The sequence below is a fragment of the Equus caballus genome, chromosome 2 (assembly GCF_041296265.1).
Source record: "Equus caballus isolate H_3958 breed thoroughbred chromosome 2, TB-T2T, whole genome shotgun sequence".
Classification (NCBI taxonomy): domain Eukaryota; kingdom Metazoa; phylum Chordata; class Mammalia; order Perissodactyla; family Equidae; genus Equus; species Equus caballus.
In genome coordinates this window covers 12,524,780-12,550,840 of record NC_091685.1, presented here as the reverse complement: position 1 = coordinate 12,550,840, position 26,061 = coordinate 12,524,780, and the positions used below count along the sequence as shown (strand labels likewise).

The 26,061-nt window shown below is 37.0% G+C and overlaps 1 protein-coding gene across 11 annotated transcripts in view; it reads left to right on the top strand.

Annotated features, from left to right (window-relative positions):
* The window catches only part of MAST2 (microtubule associated serine/threonine kinase 2), a 210,942-nt gene that overhangs the window by 86,595 nt on the left and 98,286 nt on the right, over positions 1-26,061 (top strand). For 7 of the 11 annotated variants that reach the window (XM_023630698.2, XM_023630719.2, XM_023630711.2 and 4 more), the window contains one exon: positions 13,034-13,065. In XM_023630698.2, the coding sequence (XP_023486466.1) occupies positions 13,034-13,065 (32 nt within the window). Of the gene's footprint in view, positions 1-6,161; positions 6,260-13,033; positions 13,066-26,061 lie in introns of all 11 variants that reach the window. The other 4 variants (XM_070260038.1, XM_070260037.1, XM_023630750.2 and 1 more) reach the window with 1 other exon arrangement.

Below are 26,061 nucleotides of genomic sequence, written 5' to 3'. Positions count from 1 at the left end.
CACCTGTTTTGGAAGCCTTCTCCTCTTTAAGTGTTGGGTAATTTGGCACATGAATAGGTAAGTAAGGTATAATAATGAGGGGAAAGTAGACTTATAGACAACCTTCGCCTGAGTTTTAATGAATGCCCTTCGCTCTAAAAGAGTACATACCACAGTTCTTTCAAATTTGATGATTAACCTTTTCATGCTTTGTAAGGTAGATCTTCCCATCTTAGTCTTACTAATAAAGAGCAAGCTGGCTTAATTTAGTCCCTCACTGAGTGTTTTTAGGGATTGAGGTAGTGAAGGTTTCAGTATAAAACACACTGAGCTAATCAAATCAACCTGTGAAGGTTTGTCCTGAGATGTAGCTATTTGTTTTTATTTTGTTTGACATTTGTTAAGTACTTTTTTTGTACGAAGCACCCACCTCTTTTTAATTATCATGAATTAACGTTATTTTGGTTTCTTTAAAATACTCAAAGAAAATGTTTAGGCTTGGTAAAATTTAAACAAATTATGATATTCGTAGTTGTTCTTCTTATTTGTGCTTCTTATTAATGGCATTGTGAACATTTAAAGCCCACTGGGAACATCCCCTGAATCTTCAGCAGTTGTTCAATATAACTGGGCTTTAAAAGTCAATGCCTTATTTTAATTTCTCCTCTTAGTACAATTGGTCTGATGAGATTTGTCATTTGATTTCTTGGAGATATTTTGAGAAGTATTTGTAAAGTACTCAGAAGACTTCTTATAAATAGTAATGTGTGTTCAAGTAGCTGCTAATAAAAAATGGCTGGCTCTATAAGCACATTTAATTGCATTGCCTATTTATATCTTTATTTCTTTTTAGTTGCCAGGATTCAGAAAGAGAATCCTATTTGTTGAATGGGGAGTATTTTCAATTATTGTGCCTGTTTTGCATTAAATCAATCATTTTCTCCCTAGTGACTAAGTCAGTCTCCAGTATCTGCTACCCTGTTTACCTATGCCTTTTTCTTGAGTCTTTGTTTCTATCCAGGAGGAGTTCCAAATTGCCAGATTACATAGCACTGGAGGATGTCTTCCTACAGCCTCCTTTTTTTTTTCCAAAAATTTTTATTAATTTAAAGTTTATTCTTCAGAAGACTGCATTGAAACATTCTGAAACAGAAGTAATGCTGAAAAAGCACCAGTTTAGATTATTTGTTTTAAACATGTAAATTACAATGTAAAACTTTAAAAGTTAGTTTTAGAGTAATGTACATAAAAACACAAAAGCTGAAGTGTACCCAGTCAAACAGGTATCTACTAGGTAACCTCAGATTAGATGAGAATCCAAATGAATGTTTGGGCCTCACTAACTGCTTTTTGCTTAATAAGTTATACTTCCTAAAGATTTTTAAGAAAATCAGCCAAGATACAGCCTGCTTTGGTCCCCCAACTTTCTTATCCAGGTTTCCTGGGAAGTATAATAAATAGTGCGTTTATTGTGTGCCTGTCTTGTGTCCACAGGTTGTTAGGCTATACATTACATCTCATTCGATCATCATGATGTTGTTAACAAGTAGGTATTATCTGCATTTTCAGGTGCAGATAATTTTAAAGAAGAAACAGAAGATTGGTTCAAATTATAGTTCTGCCACATTTCAGGCATATAACCATGGTCAAATTTTGAAAAACTCTTAATGCCTCCGTTTCTGTATTCGACTGTCATATTCAGAGTAGACTATGGAGGCAAGAGCTGCTGCAGGAAGACCAATTATGAGACCGTTGTTGTCAAAAAGGCAAGAGGATCTAATGGATTGGAGGCGGGTGATGGCATTGGAGGTGGTGGGGAATTTTCTGGTTGGCCATTTTTTCAGATATGTGAAGCTTAGTGACTCCCTCAAGGACAGACAACTTGCAAGTGGCTGGTCTAGTTGTGGATGCTCTGAAATGAAAGTAACAGAAAAGTCGATTCTGAGTGGTTTACATATTAAAGAAATGTATTGACTCACAAATATGGAAATCCAGAGATTGGATGGGTTTCAGAGTTGGGTAATCTAGTGTCTTTTGCTCAACTTCCCTGTGCTGTATTTTGGCCTTGTTCTCAAGCTGGCTTCCTACTTATTAGCAAAAGAGCTGTTGTGGTTTCAGCCTCACATTCACACACCACAGCATCTCTGGGTTCTTTTAGACATCTGGGAGGTTATATGTGAGCATCTTTCTTTTAAACTAGAGGAGCCTCCATCCTGTGGAGGAAATGGCATTGTTTTGCTTGAAGAGCAGTTCAGGTTTGGGTCTTCCTTAGGTATAAATTGGCTCTCATCTTCCTGCTGCTTTTGCAGGGAGAGAGATTTGAGGTTGAAGTTCTTTATGGATGGAAGGAGGTTCTTTTATTTTTATCTTACTTCCCAATCAACTTTATGGGAGATGGTTTTATTTTAACTTTGAAAAGTCAACTGACTAGCCACCATAAACAGATTTTTATTATCAACTCTCTAGTGCCATCATTTCTGTGTTAAGTAAACATTTGCCCATAAGGCAGACACAGTAATCGCTTTTCATTGAATAGTGAACCCAGTTTCCTAGGTTCTGAACTGAGAATATTTTTTTATGCTGTCACAATTATTGCCCTCAGGCGAAAACTGTGTAATGTTTCTTCCCCACTTCTCTGCCTTTGATGTTCAAAAATGAGAGTACTTGAAGTGCCATTGTTCAGGAGTACTTAATTATTTTGGAGAACATATGACAACATATATTTATTTAAATGTGTTTATTTTACCTTTGACTTTGAAAGATAGTTTGTATGGGTACACAATTTTATGTTGGTAGTAATTTTCGCTCATACTTTTGTACGTATAAGGATGCAGCTTATCTTTTGGTTTCCATCATTCTGTTGAGAAATATATTGCTGCTCTAACTGTCATTCCTTTGAAGGTTATGGATTTTATTCTCTGGCTCTTAAGATTTTTTGTCTTTGGTGTTTTTTAGTATTACTATCATTTACCTGGTCTGGATTTTTAAGAAAATCCTACTTGGGGTACATTATGCTTTCTATATATGTATATTCATTTATTATCAATTTTGGAAATTTCTTAGCCATTATCTCTTCAAATATTGTAACTTCTCCATTTACTTTTGCCTTCTGAGATTTGAATTAGACATATATACAAGTGCTAAACACAAAAGAGTATATATTGTATAATCCATTTAAAGAAAATGCCAAAACAGCAAAACTGTTCTATAAAGTTAGAAATCAGCGTGATGATTTTCCTGGGGAGTGTAGGTAGTGACTGGAAGAAGGGGCATGAGAATGCTTCTGGGTTGATGGTAATATTCTTTTTAAAAAACATCTGGGTATTGGATACACTAGTATGTTCAGTTTGTGAAAATTTGAGTTGTATGCTTATGTATTACTTTTCTGTATTTATATTGTACTTCAATAAGTAGTTAAAAAATATTTGTTGTCTTCTTTCATCCATTGGGACTGAAGTACAGGATGGTATTGTCATGATCAGTGGATTCCGAGTGGGCCCTAGAATCTTGTTCTCCACTCCTGCCCTCACTCCAAACAGTGTTATTTATATTAGTCATACTCTAGGGGTTTAATTACAAGTTCTATAAAGATATATCTAGTCTTTCAGTGGTGGAGAATGCCTTTTTTCTCCCCTCCTGATTTTACATGTTAGTTGAGAAGTTGTCTCCAAAACCCACCCCTCTGTCCCCTGCCACTGGAGTGGAAGGTTATGTTTCTTGGAGCCTGTTAATTTCCTTCTCTGGGAAGAGTGCTACTCCTGCAGTGAAAGAGAAATGAATGAATGAATGGATAAATAAGTAAATAAATACGAGTAAGAATTCACAGAGAAAGTGTGAGGAAGTCTCAGGGAGGGAGCTGCCTCAAGCAGAGACAGCTTTGACCCACAGTCATCTCCATGCTGGTGACTGTTGATATAAAGGACAAGCACCAGCCTTGTGACTCTTGGCTTGCATATTTACTTGTGGGGGTAGTGGTTACTGCCTTTGGACACTTGGTCTTTGTTCTTTCTTTGGAAATATTTAGTGAGTTTAGTCCTTGTGAATAATGAGTAATGCATATAGACAGTGATTCCCCATGTGAATAGCACCATCTCATTTTGTATATAATACCTTTAGAAGTTTGCTTTGTGGGCAAGTGAAAGGGAGTGAGTAGTTATTTCTCTAGAATTATGCAGCTTTCTTTGCAACTTTAGAATATAGTTCAAGAAAAGAGGGAAATATCATCTTTGGCAGACAGTATCCAAGTATGTCAGTTTGAGGGATCCAAAATGGTGATAATAAAATTTTAGACTCAAAACAACATATCCTTGAGTTTTGAGGCAGAGTTTTTGGAGAATAGCACCTCCTCTAGTAGCTTTAGAACCTTGCTGCAGGTGGATCAGATTAGAAAAATGCAACTCCTTATTACTATGATAATCCAAACTCAAACCTAAGCTGATGGTGAGGGGTGGGCACAATTTTTTTTTTAAAGATTTTATCTTTTAGAGCAGTTTTAGGTTTACAATAAAATTGAGAGGAAGGAGCAGAGGTTTCCTATATTCCCTCTGCCCCCACACATGCATAGCCTCCCCCTTTATCAACATCACTTACTAGAATGATATATTTTATTTTTTTTAACCATAGATGGATCTACATTGATACATCATAATCACCGAAAGTCCATAGTTTACTTTAGGTTTCATTCTTGGTGTTGTATATTCTGTGGGTTTGGATAAATAGGTAATGACATGTATCCATCATTATAATATGATACAGAGTATTTTCACTGCCCTAAAATTCCTCTGTGCTCTGCCTGTTCATCAACCCCTGCCCCCACCCTTGGCAACCACTGATCTTTTTATTTGTCCATAGCGTCCTTGCCAGCATTTGATGTTGTCAGTGCTTCATATTTTGGCCATTCTTACAGATGTATAGTAGTATCTCATTATTTTAATTTTCATTTCCCTAATGATATATGATGTGGAGCATCTTTTGATGTGAAAACTCTAAGCTTTTAAATGTATTTCCTATGCTAGCTTTGGAATAACTTTTATGAGATAGGCAAAGTAGATTTTTTTTTTTTAAGGAAAATTAGCCCTAAGCTAAATCTGCTGCCAATCCTTCTCTTTTTGCTGAGGAAGCCTGCCCTGAGCTCACATCCGTGCCCATCTCCCTCTACTTTATATGTGGGACACCTACCACAGCTTGGCTTGCCAAGCAGTGCCATGTCCGTACCCGGGATCCAAACTGGCAACCCCCGGGCCGCTGAGAAGTAGAACATGCACACTTAACCGCTGTGCCACTGGGCTGGCCCCCAAAGTATATATTTTTATCTTAAGGTGTGCAGATAAGAAGAATGAGATTTAGAGAGATTTAATGACTGACCAAGATTTTATGAGCAAAGGAAGTAGTAGATCTGTGTTTGAATATTTTTCTGACTCAGAGCCCTGAGTTATTTATATCATGTAGAAATAGCCTGTTAGTATCATCAAGCTGTCTTTACTATTCTTCAAACTCATATGAGAACAACACATCTATCATTTGTGTCACACTTTGTAGAATAAAATACTTTCATGTACATTATTTTATTTGACCTTTACAATCACTGTATCTGAGGCCTTAGAGGTATGTGCAGTCTCAGCCCACACAACTTGTATGTTATAGAGTCATAACATGAACCTAGTTTTCTGAACTTCAAAGTTGTGTTCTTTCCCATATTTCTTCTTATTATTGTATAATGTAAGTACTCTATCATTGGAACCTGTTGTCAGGGTGATGACATGTGAATTTAATGGAACAAACAAATGGAACAAGAAGAGTGAAATACATTAGAGTTTCTTTCATAGAAGCACCATAGCTGCATATCCACTGATTTCCCCCTTGGCTCTTGACCTCAAGATAGACTCACACTCAAGCCTGAATAAGTGGAGCTAATACACCATAATGCCCAGAGCAGTAGTAACGATACATTTGCTACACAGGAAAGGGAGGTTTTTGTACATCCCGGCAGATTTATTTGCTGCCAGAGCTGAGGAGATGCTTGTTTTGGGAGATAATGTTCCTTTTAAAGCCAGTTAGTAAATGGTATTAAAATAGATTGCCTTGTTAGGTAATGTTTTTCTCTCGTGAAAGCATTCTTTTTGACCAGCCAGAAGACTGTCAGTAAATAACATAAGTGATTAAAGAGTATATCCTTTCTCCAGTAAAGCCTCTTTTGCTGACCGAATTGCAGTTGACGGTTTTCATCAAAGTAACTCCAAATGAGCAGGACCCTATTGTGAACCTTATAATAATGATAATAGTAAGTATAATTTACTTATTTGATTGATTCATTGATTTATTCGTCAAATATTTGTTTGGTACCTGCTAGACCAGCTATTGTGCTGGGTGCTAGGAATGTTATTGTCAACAAGACTGATCTCTGCTCCTCCAGAGCTAACAGTCAGTCCCAGAAAACAGACAATTAAGCAACTAATTACAGTAAAGAGTTGGAATTATACAGAGGTAGACTGGGGAAACTGTGTGTAGGGAAATCTTCTTAGAGAAAATGAGGTTTAAGCTAAGGTCCAAGAATGCATAGAAAGAGGTAAAGTATTCCAGGCAGAGAGAACAATAGGTGTGAAGTACTGAAGGTGAGAGAGAGTCTGGCACATGTAAGAGATCAAAACTCCGGCAAGACTAGAGAACTGTGCAAATGATGCTAAAGAGGTAGGTAGTAGCCACGAGGTAGTGCCCTGTAGGCTACAGACAAGATTTTAAACTTTACCCATTGAAGAATTTTAAGAAGAGAAATAACCCCATCAGGTCTGCATTTTAAAAAGATTTTTTAGATTGCAGTATTTGTTTTGTTAAACTCACATAGTGTCACCTAGAAAACAGATACTAGTTACATGATGTTTACAGTGATGTAACATTAAAAACCAAGGGGAACAAAACTAAATTAAAGAGAGATCAATTAGGATAAAGTTATAGGATGATGCTGGCTTGGACTACAGGACACGTCAGTAAAGATAAAGTGAAATTGACAGACTAAAGATAGATATTTTGGAGGTAGAATTGGCAAGGCTTGGTGAATAATTGGATGTGTAGGGTGAGAGAAAGTGAAGAATCAAGCATGGCTCTGGGTTTGGTGCTGCCATTCCTGAAATGGAAAACGGAAGAGGAGGAAGATTGAGTACAAAGATAAGTTGAGTTTTTAGACATATTAAGGATAAAGTAGTTGTGTGAAACTATAGAGCTCAGGAGAGAAATCTGGGATGGAGATATAAATATGAGAATCATCTGTAAAATATGTGTAGAGAGGAGAGTTCCCGGGCAGAATTTTAAGGACAGTGAATGTTTAAGGGTCTAAGATGATGAAGTAAGAGCCTAGAAAGGTGTTTAAGTAGTGTTTTCAGAGATAAGAGGAAAAATAGGACAATATGGTTTCATAGAAGGAAAAGTCTTTCAAGACAGAAGAATGAACGATACTGTCAGATGCTGCTGGGCAGTCAAGCCAAAAAAAGAAATGGTGGAGTGAAAATGCACTGGAGGTTCTTTACATGGAGACCATCGGTAACCCGACAAGAATGGTTTAAATGGGGTGGTAAGGTCTGGAGATATTTACAGTGTGTTGAAGAATGAATAGGAAGTGAGAAATTGGAGATGGTGAATGTGGACAACTCCTTCAAGAAGGGTGGCTGTGAAGGGAAAAAGAATTGATGAGGCAGTGGTTGAAGAGGGATGTGTAGTAATAAACGGAAATTGTTTTTTCTTGTCTCAAGGTGGGATAGACTTGAATGTGTTCAGAATGCTAATCAGAAAATTGTGAAGAATATGGAGAGTCAAGAGATAACTAGTAGATCAGAGAAGGCTAAATGGGACGGGCTTCACCTGATATTGTAACATATTGTCAGGTATTACCATCCTATTGTCTAAGAGAAGGTGATGAGTCAGAGAAATTATAGTTATTTGCCTAACTTACCTTGTGCTCTTACCTCAGGCAGACTTCCTGATTGTGCAGCTTTCCTCCTCAGCCTCCTATGAATATTCCCTGGGAAAGGGAGGATTGGGAAGTCATTGTTTCTTGGACTACCTTTATCTGATTGGAGGCCACTTCTTGTTCCACTTTGTCTTAGATGTGTCTTTATGATACCAGAGAGCTTGGTATAGAATGTACTAATCTGAGCCCTGGTCGTCCGCCTTGCAAATACAGGCTTTTGTGTAGGTTCAAGGAGTGAGTAAGGAAGATAGAAGGAATGGATTTCCGTGGATGCATTTTCCTGTCCGAAAGGGATTCCGAGAAGGGCACATATGCATTTTATAGAATTTTTGTTTGCTGTTATTGTCCCAAGGTATAATCCACTTCGTGTTACCTGTTAAAACTATTCAAGAAGTCAAAACTGTCATGTAGGTTAAAAGAACGATATTCCCAGTTTTATATAGATTGTTTCAGAAAATAGAAAAAGAGGACACACTCCCCTAGCATGTTTTTATGAGAACAGTATAACCGTGATGCCAAAACTGACAAGGACAATTTGAGAAGAGAAAGACCTTCATAGGCCAGTCTTACTTATTAACAAACATGGAGGCAAAAATCCTAAATAAAAGCCTCCAGTCCTGGTTGATTTTATTAGTGAAAACTATATAATATTTAAGGAAGAAATAACACCAATCTTATACCAACTCTTTCAGAAAATAGAAGAGGCAGGAACACTTCTCAGCCAGTTTTAGGAGATCAGTATAATTGTGATACCAAAATCTGACAAATGCATCATGATAAAACTGGAGACCATTATCCCTTATAAAGTTAGGTAAAAAAATCATTAACAAAATATTAGCAAAGATAATCTAACAGTGTATTTGACAAAGTTGGGTTTGACCCAGAAATGCAATTCACCACATTAACAGAATGGAGGAGAAAAACCATGTGATCATGTCAGTATATGCAGAGAAAATACTTGACAAAATCAGTACCCATTCATGATGAAAACTGTAAACAAATAGGGAATAGAAGGGAACTTTATCAATTTGATAAAAGTTATCTATGAAAAACCTACAGCTAACATCGTATTTGGTGGTAAAATACTGAAGTCTTTCCTCTGATCAGATGAGAAACAGACAAGGATGTCTACCACAGTCAATCCCAGAAAGTGAAAAGAAGTAAAACTCTATTCATAGAGAACTTGATTGTTTATGTAGAAAGACCCTAAGGAATTTACAAAACAGTCATTACAACTAACAATGAATTTAGTAAAGTTGTAGGATACATAGTCAATATATAAAAATTGATTGCATTCTTGTACTAGAAACAAGCAATTAGAAAATGAAATAAAAATTTTATTTACCATAGCTTCTAAAATATCTACTTAGGGATAAGCTTAACAAAAGAAGTATAAGATCTTTTTGCTGAAAACTGTAAAACATTATTTAGATTAATTAAAGTATATCTAAGTAAGTGGAGAAATACTATGTTCATGGATTGCAAGACTCAATATTAAGATATCATTTCTTTCCAAATTGGTCTGTAATCCCAGGATACGTTTTTGTAGAAATTAATTTTCTGATTCTAAAATTACATGGAAATGCAAAGAATCTAGAATATTCAAAGCAATCTTGACAGAGAAGAACAAAGTTAAAGGACTGCATGATCTGACTTCAGGACTTAATATAAAGCTACAGAATCAGGGAAGTGTGGTGCTGGCATATAGTGGAAAAATAAATCAGTAGAGTGTCGTAGAGAACCGAGAAATAGCCCATTCTATTATAATTTGATTTTCAACAAAGGTGCCAAAGCAATCTGTTGGGGAAAAGATAATGTTTGCAATAAATGGTGCTGTAATAAGTAGCTATCCATATGGAAAAAAATGAACCTTAATCCCATCTCACATATTACCCTAAAATTAATTCAGAATGGATCATAGATTTAAACATAAGGCTAAAACCATAAAGCATCTAGAAATAAAATATAGGAAAGTATTTTTATGTCCTTGGCATGGCAGAATTTTCTTAGACAAGATACTGAAAGCATTAACCATAAAAAAATATTGACAAAGTGACCTTCATCAAAATGAGAAACTTTTGCTCATCAAAAGACACCACTGAATAACTTCAGTAAGTGAGCCAGAGACTGGGAGAAAATATTAATGAAACATGTCTAACAAAGGACTTACATCCAGAATGTATGAAGAACTCTTAAACTCAGTAATAAAAAGATAAATAGCCCAGTTTTAAAAGGGGCAAATATTTTAAGATACTTCATAAAAGAATATATATTTGTGGCTAATAAGCACATGAAAAGATGCTTAGCATCATTAGTCATCAGGAAAATGCAAATTAAAACCACAATGAGATATCACTACACACTCAGTAGAATGGTTAAAGTTTAAAATACTGATGTCATATAGGCATGAATGTAGAGCACTTGGAATTCTTGGTGTGAATGTAGAACAGTTCTTATTAGTTGAGTATTAGCTAGAATGTGGAGCAATGGAAACTCTCATACATTGCTAATGGGGGTATAAAATGATATAATCACTTTAGGAAAAGATCTGGTAGTTTCTTATAAAACTAAACATACACCTATCCTATGATCCTGCAGTTCCATTCTTAGGTATTTACTCACGACAAATGAAACATAGACCTATTAAAATACTTGTACAGGAATGTTAATAGCTCAAAACTAGAAATAACCCAAATGTTCATTAGTAGGAAAAAGGGTAAATAAACTGTGGTATATTCATATGATTGGATATTGCTGCTGTTAGATGCAGCATCATGGATGATTTTCTAAAACACTATGCTAGTGAAAGAAGCCTCATGTAAAAGGATTCATACTTGTATACAGTCATGCATCACGTAACAATGTTTTGGTCAATGACAGACTGCGTATACAACAGTGGTCCCATAAGATTAATACCATATGGCCTAGGTGTGTAGTAGGCTGTACCATCTAGGTTTGTGTTAAGTACACTCTGTGATGTTCACACAACGACGAAATCACCTGGGCACACATTTCTCAGAATGTATCCCCATCGTTAAGTGACTCATGACTGTGAGCAGGCAAAACTAGTTTGTGGTGAGAAAATGAGAATAGTATTTGCTTGGTGTGAGAGAATAGTAGAAAGAAAGAACATGATGGAACTTTCTGCATTGATGGACATATTCTGTATTTTGATAGGGATTTGGGTTACCTGAGTGTATGCATTTATCAGACTTACTGATTGACACACCTAAGATTTGTGCCGTTCAGTAAATTTACCTTAAAAAAACCCCCAAAACCTGACATGAAAGAATTGTAAACAATTACTGAATTCTGGTTAATAATATACATGCTAAAGTGTATACTGATATCTGCAGTCTACTCTGAGATGCATTAAAAAAAAAACAACGGATGGATAGATGGCTAAATATGTGATAAAGCAAATACTGCGAAATGTTAATAATTGTACAATCACTGTACAAGTCTTTAAACTTTTCTGTGTTTGAAAATTGTCTTACTATATTGAGAGGAAAATGATGTTACTGGTGTAATGAAATACAGCTCCTGGTAAATGTGATTTTAAAAGATACACAATAATGGCAACAAGAAAATATAAACTACCTAGAAATAAATTTAACAAAAGTTTTGTGAAAAAGTGTCAAACTTTATTAAAACATATCAAAGAAGATCTAAATATATGGAGAGATATACCATTTTCTTGTATAGCAATTGTCTGTATTGTAAATGTGTCATTTATCCCCAGGTCAACTCTAGATTGAGTGCATTGTCAAAATTTTCATCTACTAGTTGATTCTAAAATTTATATGGAAGAGCAAAGCACCAAGAATAGGTCTCATAATTTTGAAGAATAATAACAATGTGAGTGGTCTTGCCTTACAAATTTCAAGATTTATTGTCAAGCTATATCAATTAAATAGTGTGGTCTAGGCACTGGTACTGACAGTACAGTGAAACAAAATATAGTCAAGAATGACACCCCTGCGTATATGGAAACCTAATATATTACAGAATAGATGTTGCATATCATTTAATAAATGGCCAGATCATCCATATAGAAAAAAATATAATAGGATTCCTGTCTCCCTCTGTGTACAAAAACAAGTACCAGGTGTATTAACAAACTTAGTGTGAAAAATAAACCTATACATCTTTTAGAAGAAAATAGAAGCAAATATATTCATGTTTCCGTATGTCAGGGATGTGTTTCTTACACATAAAAAAGGTGATAATATAGAGGAAAGATTGATAGATTTGGCTAAACAAAAATCCATTGATGACTCCATTAAAAAAGTAAAAAGAGAGGCCGGCCCGGTAGTGTAGTGGTTGAATTTATAGACTGGACTACTGGACTACAGACTAATGAACTAAAGGGAAATACATCCCCGTGGCTGAATCTCCCGGTCATGATGCTGACTGATGTCAGCAGATGAATACATACACTATTTTAAATATATAATTAAAAAACATATAAAACAATACTAATAATTATTTATGCATATATATAATAAGATATAAAGACATGTGGAAAAGATAAACAAAAAATTAAGAATAATTGTTAATTACGTAGGGATTAGTGGGTTGTGGGACTTGAAAAATTTGGAAAGCAAATCATAGGGGCCCAACTGTTGTTATAAAGGTTATTTCTCCCGCCGGTGGTGTGTTTAGTCATCTCTTTGTTATATTATTTTCTATATTTCTTTTATTTGTTTAAAATATTTTCTAATTAAAAATTCTTCATTTCCTTCCTTTCATATCCTTGACCCTAATGATAGGAATCTTTTACAATTCATAAGCAGTTAATGCCTGGCCCAGTGCCTGGAATCGACACTGGTGAGAGGGCTCCATCTAGTGGGGAAAATGCTGCAAGGATTCTGTGAGACGTTCCTTTTGGGAAGGAAGAATAAAGAGGTGATAGTAAACCTGACTGGTCTTTATTTTCACTAAAATTTAAGAGACAAAGGAAAAGATTATCATTTAGAAATAGTCTTCGTCATTATTAAGATAATGCTATAAATCTCCTAAGACATATAGTGCAGACCTGTAGTACTCAGATGGGTCCTTATTTCTAACTTGTGTTTGTGTTTTGTTTTTCAGAAGGAGTTGAGCCTTCCAAGAAGAGGCAGCTTGTAAGTAGATGATTATTACAGTTATGATTATGATCTTCTGCTTAGGAATCCCTCCTGGGGACTGTTCTCAGTATCACTTGGAGGAATCCCATTCATGAGTGCTTTTTCTGTGAACTCCCATCTGGGCCAGGGAAGCCAGTGGGCCAGCCACATTCTCTTCGTAGGTCCAATCCTCCCCTCTTCCTCCCCACCCCAAATCCTCTTCTCTGTCTCAGTTTTGCCTAGCATTTGGGGAAAGCTGCCACTTAAATACTCATCACAGTCTTATACTTGTGTTTGGGGATTTCCTGAGTTTTCGTAGACTCCAGCTTTTTGAGAATGTTAAAATTGAAATCTTGACATCTGCCTCTGTCGCATAATATAGTACTAGGGAGAGGCCAACTTTTCTGACAAGTCGGGGCAAGGGCAGCAGCTAAGTTTGAGTTTAGGGTTAGAATAGGGCTTTCTTTCACCTGTTTGTTGTATTCCAGCTTCAGGGCTAGGGGAGATAGGTGAATAATCCTTGTCCCTGGATTTTAATTTCTTATGTTTTCTTGGCCTGCTTTTTCTCTAAGAATTGTATTGGGGCAATACTGCAAATTTGGCTAATCAGAATCATCTAGAATGCTTGTTAAAATACAGATTCTGACCTTATTTGAATTAGAATTTCCATGCTGGGGCCCAAGAACCTGTGTTTTTATGCACCTGAACTCTCACCCACCGTGATTTTGCGAAGAAGCCAAATTTGAGAAACCCTAAGGAAGTAGGGCTATGATAAAACAATGGCTTTGAAACTTTTCCTTACAGAAACATATGAGATGTAATTAAGGAGGAGGACACAACAGTATTCATATTTATTTGTTAAGTATAGTTTATATGTACATCATACGCTTGTTTTTAAATGTACGAAACACATGGTAGTTCTGTTACTGTCATTTTCAGATTTTGTTTTATAAAAATGCTCTAGTGATTAAGTTGTCCTCTGAGATTTTTGTGAATCCCTTTGGCTGCTTTATGAAAGCTCATTGTGATTGCATATGAAGAGAATTGAGTTAGGAGTCAGAAAACTCCTGGGGTTGTTTAGTCTTGGCTATTTCACTTAACTAGTTTTGTAAACGTAGACAAATCACTTCATCTCCTTAAATCTCAGTTGCCTTATCTATAAACTGAAGATCATGGCACCTGTTTTTCGTTTTTCTTATAGCTACTAGAAGGATCAGTTAATATATGTGATAGTGCTTCATTTCTGTTAGTTTTATTTTAAGGTGTATTAGTTTTACAATTCTTGTAAACATATTGGGTTAAATTTGGATACATTTTATTATTTAAGAGCCACATTTCCTTCTTTAAATTCAGTTCTAGCAGTGGATCTCAATTCTAGGTTTGCAAGTGTCCTGAGTCTTCTAAAAACTGGGCAGGGGTGCTACCAGGACTCTTAATGGAGTGATACACTTAGTAGGCATACGTAACTGAAAGGGAGTAGCTTTTCAGCATCATGTTCAGCTAATAATTGTACTTGGTCACTTTCCTACTATTTCTGTCTTTTTTTTTGTTTTGGTTCCCGCTATTTGGAAGTTCTCTTAGATTTGCCTTTGCTTAAGATTAGATGAAATGAATTAAGGCAGGTAGCTTCTTCCAGGAATGTGTGTCTCCAGTGAATGGGGTTTGCTGAGGAGGAGGAGGAGAGGGAAGGATATCCTGTGAAAATGATTTTTATTTGAAACTGGAGGACTTTTTGGATCATTATAGTTTTAAACTAGAGGAATTTCTTGGTCATTTTAGTGGTATCTAAAGTTAGACCTACTCTGACTGCCTTAAAATATTTAATTAATAAGGATCAGAAATAAATACTTTGTAATAAAGTAACTCACATTTAAACAATTGACCATTCAGTAAATATAAACCAATACCTACTATGTGTTGGGCGCTGATCTAAGTTTTGAGGTAATAAGATTCAATTAGACATGTTCCTCTATTTTGAGGACTTAAGAAGCCAGGAGTTCCTCAGTACAAACAATATTTTTTTAATCTTTAGTATTGGAAGGAAGCCAGGAAACATGGGTACTAATCTTGGCTTTGCCACTTAAAAAGTTACGTTGCCACCCTAAATTGGGGTTCTCTGCCCGATGTGCATAAACAAGCCAATTAATTATGGCACCAGCCTTTGAGGGGAGACATCATCTTTTTATGCTGCAAGAACGATCTCCAGGGAGACGGGGGACATGTGCCCTCAGATCTGTCTCCCCAATTCAGGATTTTGGGTGAAATTTAAGAGGTTAGAGAGAACAGGCTGGCACACAGAAACGCTGGTGGGACAGGTTTTGATTGGTGGACTTCAGGTATCTATGATGAGGTTCTAAACATTTATGAGATGGTTCTAAACATTTTACACGTGGTGGGGAAAGAATTTTAACACTGGATCTTCCTGAATGAGGGACCCCTCACTTCTGATAAGAGTCTGGCTTTCAAGTTCCATTCATGTCCCAGTCCTCGGGTCCTATGGGAAGGAGGATCTCTGGTTCTGAGGTCATTTCAGGTCACGATTTCTTCTTTTGCGCATTCCCTCGCTGTACGACCCTTGCAGTTTTTCTGAAAGACAATCCTTAATCATTTTTGTTCATCAGAGATGGAGGTCTGTTCAAACTGACTCTAACTGGGCCCAGGGTTATAGTTTTATGTGGTTTCAACAGGAACTATCATTCTGGGCCTGAATTCCCTCACTTGTAAAATGAGGGGATTGGCTTACCTGATCTCTATGCTTAGTCATCTCCCCAAATAATGGAAGCTCCATGTTACATCTTCTGCACAGAGCTGGGCAAGTCTTTGTAGGGAGTGTGCAGTAGGAGGCAAATATGGCTTAGCGTTTAAAGAAGCCAGGAAGGTAAGAAACACAAAACATAAGATGCTTGAATAAGTTTAATTAATACTTAAAAGTTTGTAGTAAATGTGGAGAAACTGATGTTGTTAAAACGAGTGACTTTCCATTTGCCCTGTTGCTTCCTGTCCTGGAAGCCTAGTCTGGAAAGTTTTGAAAGTTGTTATAACGGTCATCTGAGTCTTGGTCAGAAGGAGAGAGATGTAGTACCTATGTCCATGTTTGCTTCTGTCCCGGAATGGCTCTTGCAAGAGCAGATCCTATTGTATACCCATTTCAGGTATAAAGGCCCATTTCCTTTGGCATATTCTGTCTAGTATACTTTCTGGGTGCAGAGAAATTTGGAGTTTGCAGCTGGTTTGTTGTTCTTGTCTTTTGAGAGAGTCAGGTTCATTTAATTAGCAAAATTTCAAAAATAGCTGAGTGATATAAAATGAATGAAGTTCAGTAATTTTGGAGGCTCTTAATTGTTATGCTTTTCCATATAATGTGGTATTTGCGTTAAACTAGACAGGAACTCAGAAATGGATTTCTAGATTTATGTGATATCTTGGCATTATACAAAATACACATTCTTCTATCCAACAAGTAATTCCTCCAATGTCTTCAAATTGGTAAATGGAAGTATAGCATAGAAATGAAGAGCTTGGCTTGAGAGTCAGGCAGACCTGGGTTTGAGGCTTGGTACTACCATTTCCTAGGGGTTTTTCCATAAAACCAGTTACTATATTTCTGTTTGTCTTTTTGCCTCTATTCATTCATTTGTTCAAATTAGTTCATGCATCCATCATACTGTATTTATTCAGTTTTTATTGTGTGCAGGCACTATTCTAGATACTGGAGCTATAGTAGTGTTTAAGCAGATAAAGTTCCTGCTCTCCTGAAGCTTCCATTCTATTCAAGAGAGACAAACAAAAACATATATGGTATGTTGTATGGTGTTCTAGGTAGAGGATACAGCATGTACCAAGGTCCTGAGGTAGGAACGCGCTTGGCATGTTGGAGGACAGCAGGGGGACTGAGGTGGCTGTTGGTGAGTGGTGGGGTGGGGTGGGGGTAGGGCGTAGAAGAATATAAGGCAGTGGCTGGATTTTGTAGTTCCTTGTAGGCCACAAACAGGACTTTGTGTTTTACGCTGATTGGGGCAGAAAGTGGGTAGTTTTAAGCAGAGAAATGATGTGATCTGACAAAGGGTTTTTTCAGGAGGGCAATTTGTTTTATTGAGGTATAATTCATATACCATATAATCACCATTTAAGAGTATACAGTTCAGTGATTTTTTAGTCTATTCGCAAGGTTTTACGATCATTTCCACTATCTTAATTCACAGCATTTTCATCACCCAGAAAGAAACCTCTTATTCATTAGCCGTGATTTCCCATGCCACACACCTTCTAGCCCCTGGTAACCACTAATCTACTTTCTGTCTTAATAGATTTTCCTGTTCTGGGCATTACATATAAATGGAATTGTATAATATGTGGCCTATTGTGTCTGGCTTCTTAGCATAATTTTTCCAAAATTTATCCATCTTTTAGCATGTGTCAGTACTTCATTCTTTTTCAAGGCTAAGGAATATTCCGTTATATGTAGGTACCACGTTTCGTTTATCCATTATCCATCAATGGACATTTGGGTTGCTTCCACCTTTTGGCTGTTGTGAATAAGGCTGCTATGAACATGAGTGTACAACTATCTGTTTGAGTCCCTGCTTTCAGTTATCTTGGGTAGATATGTAGAAGTGGAATTGCTGGATCATATGATGATTCTATATTTAACTTTCTGAGGAACCACCAAGCTGCTTTCCACAGCAGCTTCACCATTTTACATTCCCACAGCAATATGCCAGGGTTCTAATTTCTTTGCATCCTAGCCAGCACTTGTTATTTTTTAAATAATGCCACTTGGTGCACCTCCTAAAATGGCTATCTCATTATCGTTTTACTCTGCATCTTCCTAATTACTAGTGATGTTGAGCATCTTTTCATGCGCTTATTGGTCATTTGCAAACCTTCTTTGGAGAAGTCAAGTCCTTTGCCCATTTTTGAATTGGGGTGTTTATTTTTGATGTTGAGTTATAGGAGTACTTTATATATTCTGGATGTTAAACTCTTATCAGATACATGATTTGCATATATGTTCTGCCATTCTTTGGGTTGTGTTTTCGTTCTCTTGATAGTGGCCTTGATGCACAACAGTTTTTAATTTTGATGAAGTCTAATTTATCTATTTTTTCTTTTGTTGCCTGTGCTATCCTAGAAATCATTACCAAATCCAGTGTCGTAAAGATTTCCTCCCTGTGTTTTATAGTTTTAGCTCTTATGTTTAGGTCTTTGATCCATTTTGAGTTAATTTTTGTTTATGATGTAAAGTAAGTGTCTAACTTCGTTCTTTTGCAAATAAGTATCTAGTTTTCTCAGGACCATTTGTTAAAAAGGCTGTCCTTACTCCATTAAATGGTCTTGTCACTCTTGTCAAAAATACTTGACCATATATGTGAAGGTTTATTTTTGGGCGCTCTATTCTATTCTATTGGTCTATGTGTTTGTCCTTATGCTGGTGCCATACTATTCTGAAAGCTTTGTATTAAGTTTTGAAATCAGGAAGTGTGAAATCAAAGAACCAACTTTGTTCTTCTTCTATATTGTTTTGGCTTTTCAGGGTCCTTTGTGATTCCATATGAATGTTAGGATGAGTTTCTGTATTTCTGCAAAAAACATCATTGGGGTTTTGATAGAAATTCTATTGATCGGTCCAAGACTTGATTTGTATGGGTTCAACAGAGAATGGGAGACAGTGTTACCCGTGTAATATTTGTGTTAAAAATGTTTAACCTTAATGTGATAGATGAAGAAAGAGTTAGAAGAATCCAAATTGAGGGGGTAACCTGTACAGCTACTGGCCTGGACTCTGCAAAAATGTTGAAGTTGTGAAAGATTAAAAGAAAAATACTCAGGATGCATTTTAGATTATTGGAGACAAAAGAGACCTGTGAATAAATATAATGCTTGATGCTTGGTTGGATCCTGAATTTTAAAAAATAGTTGAAGGACATTTTTGGGACAAGTAAGGAAATTTGCATGTGGTCTTTTATTAGATAATATTATTGTGTCAATGTTAAACTTCCTTAGCGTGACAGTTGTGTGGTGGTTCTCCCTTGTTCGTAGGCCAAGGACTTAATTGTGGAAGTATTTGAGGAAGGAGGTGTTATGATGTTTACACCTGACTTTCATATGGTTCAGCTAATTAACAAAAAGTAAAAATGTGTGTCTGTATGTGTGTGTGTGTGTAGAAAGAGAGAGAGGGAGGGAGAGGAAAAAAAGCCAATGTAGCAAAATGTTAACAGTTGTTAAATCTAAGTGAAGGCTATATACAGTTTCATTTAATTATTCTTGCTCCTTTCCTGATATTTTGGGGAGGAATTAGTATATACTGTTCTTTCAAAAAGAGTTGCTGAAAAGAGGATCATAAAAATCAGGTGGTAGCTGGAAAAGGTTATGGAGTTGAGTTTTCCCCCCTCTTTTAAAAATATAAATGGTAGATAATACATCATGTTTGTATGTCAATGAAATTATTCAGTAGAGAAGGAAAAGTTGATGGAGGAGAGGAGGGAACAATTGTTGGAATGTTCTTTAGGTACAAATGGAGGACATCTAGGTATATGTGGAGGTATTAGCCTTACACAGGAGCGTTGACAGTTTGTCCACAGTAGCCTCAATTATCAAAAGATTGTGCATGTAAAGTGCATGGCAGAGTGCCTGCAGTTAAGCAGTCAACCATTTATTATTGTTACAGAATTTAGTGCAATGCTTGTTACTAGTAAACTTTCAAAAAACGGGAGTTGTTTACTATTGTTTTTGTTATTAGAAGACCATAATTACCTGTTACGAGCTGTAAATTCTTCAGAAAAACATATTATTAAGATCCTAAACCAAGTTAAGAGAGCAATAGTGTGCCTTAGAAAAGCCACAGGCTGGTCGTGGTCGGCTTTGGTCACTTTGGGGAAGAGAGCAACTGAATTCCCAGATGGGGAATGAGAATATCCAGGCTGTAATGCTGAAGGCTTTGTTGGGGCAAGTTGGGTATGAAAGTTCTTTTGGCCTGGCTCATACCGTTTATTTTAGATGTAGCTTCCTGAAATTAAATTATTTTAATTTTTAGAGAGCTATTTCTTATTTAAACTTATCTGGGTATTTTTTCTCTTTTTGAAGATTGGCACCTAAGCTAACATCTGTTGCAAATTTTCTTCTTCTTCTTTTTTTTGCCCTTCTGGTTGTGCTGTGTGGGATGCTGCCTCAGCATGGCCTGGTGAGCAGTGCCATGTTCGCATCCGGGATCTGAACCAGCAAAACCCCAGACCACATGAAGCGGAGTGCGCGAACTTAAACCACTCAGCCATGGGGCCAGCCCCCATCTGGATATTTTTTAATACATTAAAAAATCTAGTCTAGGGGCTGGCCCCGTGGCCCAGTGGTTAAGTTCATGCGCTCCGCTGCAGGTGGCCCAGTGTTTCGTTGGTTCAAATCCTGGGTGCGGACATGGCACTGCTCATCAAACCACGCTGAGGCAGCATCCCACATACCACAACTAGAAGGACCCACAACGAAGAATAAACAACTATGTACCATGGGGGCTTTGGGGAGAAAAAGGAAAAAAATAAAATCTTTAAAAAAAAAAAATAAAAAATAAAAAAATCTAGTCTAGAATATCAGACCTGGAAGAGTTGATAACCTTGTTGAAAGTGTACATATGTGTGGAAAAAGAATTGAAAGAAAATGAAGTTCTAAAGCTATATGTATTTGTTTACCCAAGCTATAGGAGCATTGCGTTTTTCTTTTTCTCAATTGAAGCACTCTGAGTGGCTCCCCTTGCCCAGCTCTGTGAAGGGGGCCTCCTCTTGGCAGTTCCTTTCAAATAGGATTGATTTTTATTTGTGAATTTCGGCCCCGATTCTTAGGAGCTCAATGTAAATAGTGTTTAGGTATCTAGTGACCCAGAGAGTTCATGTTTTCTAATACCCATTGTAACTTAAGGTAATTGTCTTCATATTTCTCAAAATGTCTTTGATTTGTTTCTTTGAGGCTGTGAGCAGTCAGTGGAGGTGAAGAATGGACTGTAGGAGTAAAGAGGTAACTGTAGCACCCGTCGCGCGCGCGTGTGTGTGTGTGTGTGTGTGTTGCTATCAGTGGCTTTTATTATTAGAGTCCTCGGGGATAGTTATCCTTCTGCATTGTTGGCTTACTCATTTGGGCAGTGGACTTGGACATCAGATATTGGATGAAAGTAAATGTCAGTTGTCTGCAGTGATAGGCAGTTGGCAGGGAGGAGTTCCTGGGGCTCAAGGGTGTGATGTGTCAAACTTTGCCCCTTTAAAGCTGACATGTGAAATAGTGTCATGTACTTTCCTACTCTGATGCAACTTGATGGTATTTGCCTGGATGAATGCGTCTGGAGAATGTGCTAAAAAGAGATACCACCTGCTACACATAGTAAACCCTTTGTGTGGTTTCAGTGGTGCCTGATACAGGGCTTTAGTTTTTTGCGGACTTTGAAAATCAGGAAATTTTGGTACGTTGGAGGACTGTGAAGGCCAGAGCAATAGCTTTGTGTTACATTTAATAGTGTATCTTTTTTTATTGGGCTTATATAGGAAATGATCTCACGTAGGTTCTCCACCTCTCCAGTGGGAAGGCAGGGATTGGCAGATGTTGTCAGGGATGGAGCTCCGTTGATGCTAGTCATCATTAATTTCCCAACAGGAACCATTTTGGTGTTAGAAAATGGATATAATTTGTCAGTGAGCTCTAAGTGTGTGGACGCAGGACCTGAAAATTGAAAATCCTTGAGAGCCCATTTTCTTACTGTTATTTTAAGAATAGCTATGGTTATGCTAATCATCCTCACATTTATATCTCTAGACCTCACAACTACCAATTCACTGCAGTCTACTTAGATACTCAGAGACATCACAACTTTAGCATTTCTAAAACTAAAGTCATTGTCTTTCTCAAAAACCTACTCCTGTCTTAAACTCTAGGAAGTGGTACCACTCCTCAAGATAGGAAACTTATTCTTGTTACCCTCCTCTTCCTCATACCCATGACTCCTTTCTATTATATCTCTTAAATATCTCACTTTCCTCTTATTTCTTTCTACTACCACAGGTATGTCTATGTAGTCCAAGTCATTGTAATCTCTTGCCTCTGCCACTGTAACTTCCTAACTGGTCTTTCTTTGTCTAGCATTGTTTACCCCAAGTCCACCCATCCATCATATGATAGCCAGAAAAAGCTTTTTAAAATGCAGGTTTGGGGCCAGCCCCGTGGCCGCGTGGTTAAGTTTGTGCACTCTGCTTCCGCAGCCCAGGGTTTCGCCGCTTCAGATCCTGGGCACGGACGTGGCACCACTCATCAGGTCATGTTGAGGCAGCATCCCAAATAGTTCAACCAGAAAGACATACAACTAGAATATACAACTATGTACTAGGGGGCTTTGGGGAGAAGAATGGGAAAAAAAAGATTTGCAACAGATGTTAGCTCAGGTGCCAATCTTTAAAAAAGAAAAATAAATAAATAAAATAAAATGCAGGTTTGATTATTAGATGTTTATTTAAACTCGTTTAGTGAATTTTTCATCACTCTGAGGATCACGCCTGAAAGTCTTGACATGACCCATAAAACTATCTGGACAATCTGGTTCCTGTGTTTGTCTCCATATTTTGCACAATATTTTTCCTGTACCTGGAATGTTCTTTCTGCCATCTCTACCTGCCTAGTTCCTCCTTATCTGTGAAGTCTCAGCTTACATCTCACTTCCTTATGAAAGACTTTTCTGACCTCACCCATACCTTGCTGTCCCCAGAATCAGTTGGGTTTCCCGGAATGTGCTTTCGTTAAACCCTGTACTTGTCTGTCACAGCTCCTAAAGCAATTGTAAATAAAGAATTATTTGTCTTTCTTCTCCCATTGGATGATCTATTAGCCTGCTTGGGTTGCTGTAACAAAATGCCACATGCTGTGTGGCTTAAACAACAGAAGTTTATTTTCTCACAGTTCTGGAGGCCAGACTTCCAAGATCAAGGTGCCAGCATGGTTGGTTTCTGGAGAGGGCTCTCTTCCTGGCTTGCAGACAGGCACTGTGTGCTCACATGGCCTCTCCTCGGGTGTACATGCGTGTGCGTGTGTCTGTGTGTAAAACAGAAAGAGATATCCTCTTCCTCTTGTAAGGCTAGTAGTCCTGCCGCATTAGGGCCCACTCTTAAGACCTTGTTTAACCTAATTACACCCTAAAGAGCCTATCTTCAAATACAGTCACACTGTGGGTTAGGGCTTCAACATATGAATTGGGTGGGGTTTCGGGGGGGAGTGGAGGGGACACAATTAAGTCCATAGCAGATGGTAAGCTCCATGAGGCCACGATCATCTTGTGTGGTATAATACTCTGTCCCTAGGGCCTAATATAGATCTTAACACATAGTAGCCAGTCACTTAGGCCCATTCCTAACATTTGTATGACGTGGTGCAAGAATACAAATGGACATATAAATGTTTAAGAATTTTAAATCTAACGAACTTTAAGGTAAAATATGTTGTCTCCTCCTATCTTGAGAAATACAGTTTCATATTAACAAATTACAAAAAATATGTGTAAAGCTCTTGATTTAAAAAAATAAACATGTTAAATATTTTATTTAACTCAATAATGATAAGGATACCAGGCAGATGTTGCAGCCAGTTCAAAGGAGAAATGAAAGAAGCACAGATTTATATGTAGTAAAGCAATGTTGAAATAAATTTAGTAATGGTTACAAAACTGGATTTTTCTCCAGGGAGGAAGAAAGTCAATTGAATGTCTGCTGTATGAATTTATTTGCATATCTATAGACAAGAACTGTTTACCTCACTATCAGTTATCTAAAACTTATAGGGCCAGCCCAAGTGCCCCAGTGGTTAAGTTCAGCATGCTCCACTTTGGCGGCCCAGGCTCAGTTCTGGGGCACAGATCTACACTGCTCTCTCAGCAGCCATGCTGTGCTGGTGGCTCACATACTAAAAAATAGAGGAAGATTGGCACAGATGTTAGCTCAGCATGAAACTTACTCAGCAAAAAATAAATGAATAAAACTTACAGAGTTGTGGGATAGCTCAAAGGCAATAAAAGGCCAGAATTAAATAATGTATTCTCTAAACAATATGGAGTTTTCCATTGGAAGATTATCTTTTTTTTTCTTTTGCTCATATCAGGTTTCCTTTCAGTCTCTTTCTCCTTTGATCTAAAGCAATCTCAAATATTATTCTTGATCATAAAACAAAGTTGGTCTCATTAAGTTTGGCCTGGTTGTTTACATAGGGGTAAGAATAATGTTAATTTACCATATAGGCCTTCTTAAGTTTGCTGGAAATTTTATGAAGAATCTCAGATTGAACTTTAAAAGCCTCTATTGTTTGTATTTTGAGGCTAGAAAGCCAAGCTTAAGAAGGTCTCTATCAGATTTCATCTGCAGTGCCTATAAATTTGGGTGAATTTTTCTCTTCTTGAGCTCTGCAAAATGTCCTAAGGGTCCTGGGCCTGCCAGGAAGTGACCTTCTGCACTGCCTGTAAGGCTGGACCCTGTAAAGCCAGACCCTGTAAAGCCAGATACCAGGCCCATTTTCCTGGGAGGGTTTTTTAAGTATTGGCTCCATAAAGTCAAACATAGCTCCTTAAAAGTGGCTTGTTATCCCTGACATATAAGCAGCGTTCTTTAAATATGACAGTTCAGGCAAGCCCTTGGCTGCATAACCATTTTTTACAATTATATTTTAAGAGGCTTCAGTGAGGAAATTCAGTAAGTCTTTCTCAGTTCTCACTGGGGAGTCACTGAGAATGAAATATGATTCAGGAATGTTTCACTTTACAAAAGGAAAGCCTACTAAATTAAGGGTTTAGATAACTTAAGAAGGAAGAGACTAGGCTTCCTTATGTATCCATAAAATAGACATTAAGACAATATTCCAAACAAATAACTACAGTCATCCCTCATTGGTTCATTCAGTCCTGTGTAATTAATTCTCATTTCACTGAATCTTAGGTTAATAGTCTGCTTCTTAACTAAAAAGAGTTCTGGAGAATCTGACTCAGTCCACTGGAATGGTCTGGAAGTTGTCCAGTTGTCCAAGCGATGGCATCAGAAGCCTGTACCCAAGAGTCTATTCTTTGAGGTGTCAGTAGTTTGAAATACCTGTTACAGTCCTTTTCCATGGGGCTCTGAGACAATCTTTTGTTGAAAACCTAGACTCTGGCTTCTAGTTGATTGCAGAGCCTTCAGACTAGCGTCAGTGTAAAACAAAATCTCTCTGTAGATGGCAGAGACTTGAGATTCCTGTGGTCGGTTTATTGCTGATGATTTTCAAATGTGAAAGGTCTGATGAGAGTTCCTAACAAGAGTAATGCAACTAACAAGGGAATTAAGTTATTTCTGTGGTATGCAAGACAAGACTAATAAAGCCACTCAAAAAAGTTTCAGCAAAATGTCTCTCAGAGTAGTTCTTTGCGAAGAAGATACTGAATATTACATCTGAGTTATAAAACGTGGATGAACATAATTTTTACAGAGGAGAAAACTTTTATATATAATATATAATAATCTTATGGCATAATGTACATACCAAGAACATCCCAAGGCTACACTAATATCATCAAGTAAAAACATTCAGTGAGTCTGGAGTAAGTCCTAGACATCTGTATTTTTATAAAATTCCACTGACCTAGAAGATGCTAGATTCAAATTTTGAAATTAAGGTTGGTTGTTACCAAGTAAGCATTTTAAATAATAACTTAAATTAAGACTGAAAACACTAAACTATTATTTCCTAAAATCTGGCAAAACACCATTAAGATGCATAAACAGACACATATTATGGATAACAAGAGTATTGGCAAATCTCTAAAAACTTCCCATAAATTACACAATTTCTAGAATATTTATATTAATACCATTTTACCTGTATAAATTTAAACTAGGCAAGGCTAAGCATCTTTTCTGATTTGACAGCTTTTCCCATGAAACTCATCAATAATAAAATATCAAATAAACCTAATTATTTCTGGAACCTCTCTAAAAATCTGACAGAACACTTCTTTGTGATTTTCCCAGGGATGAT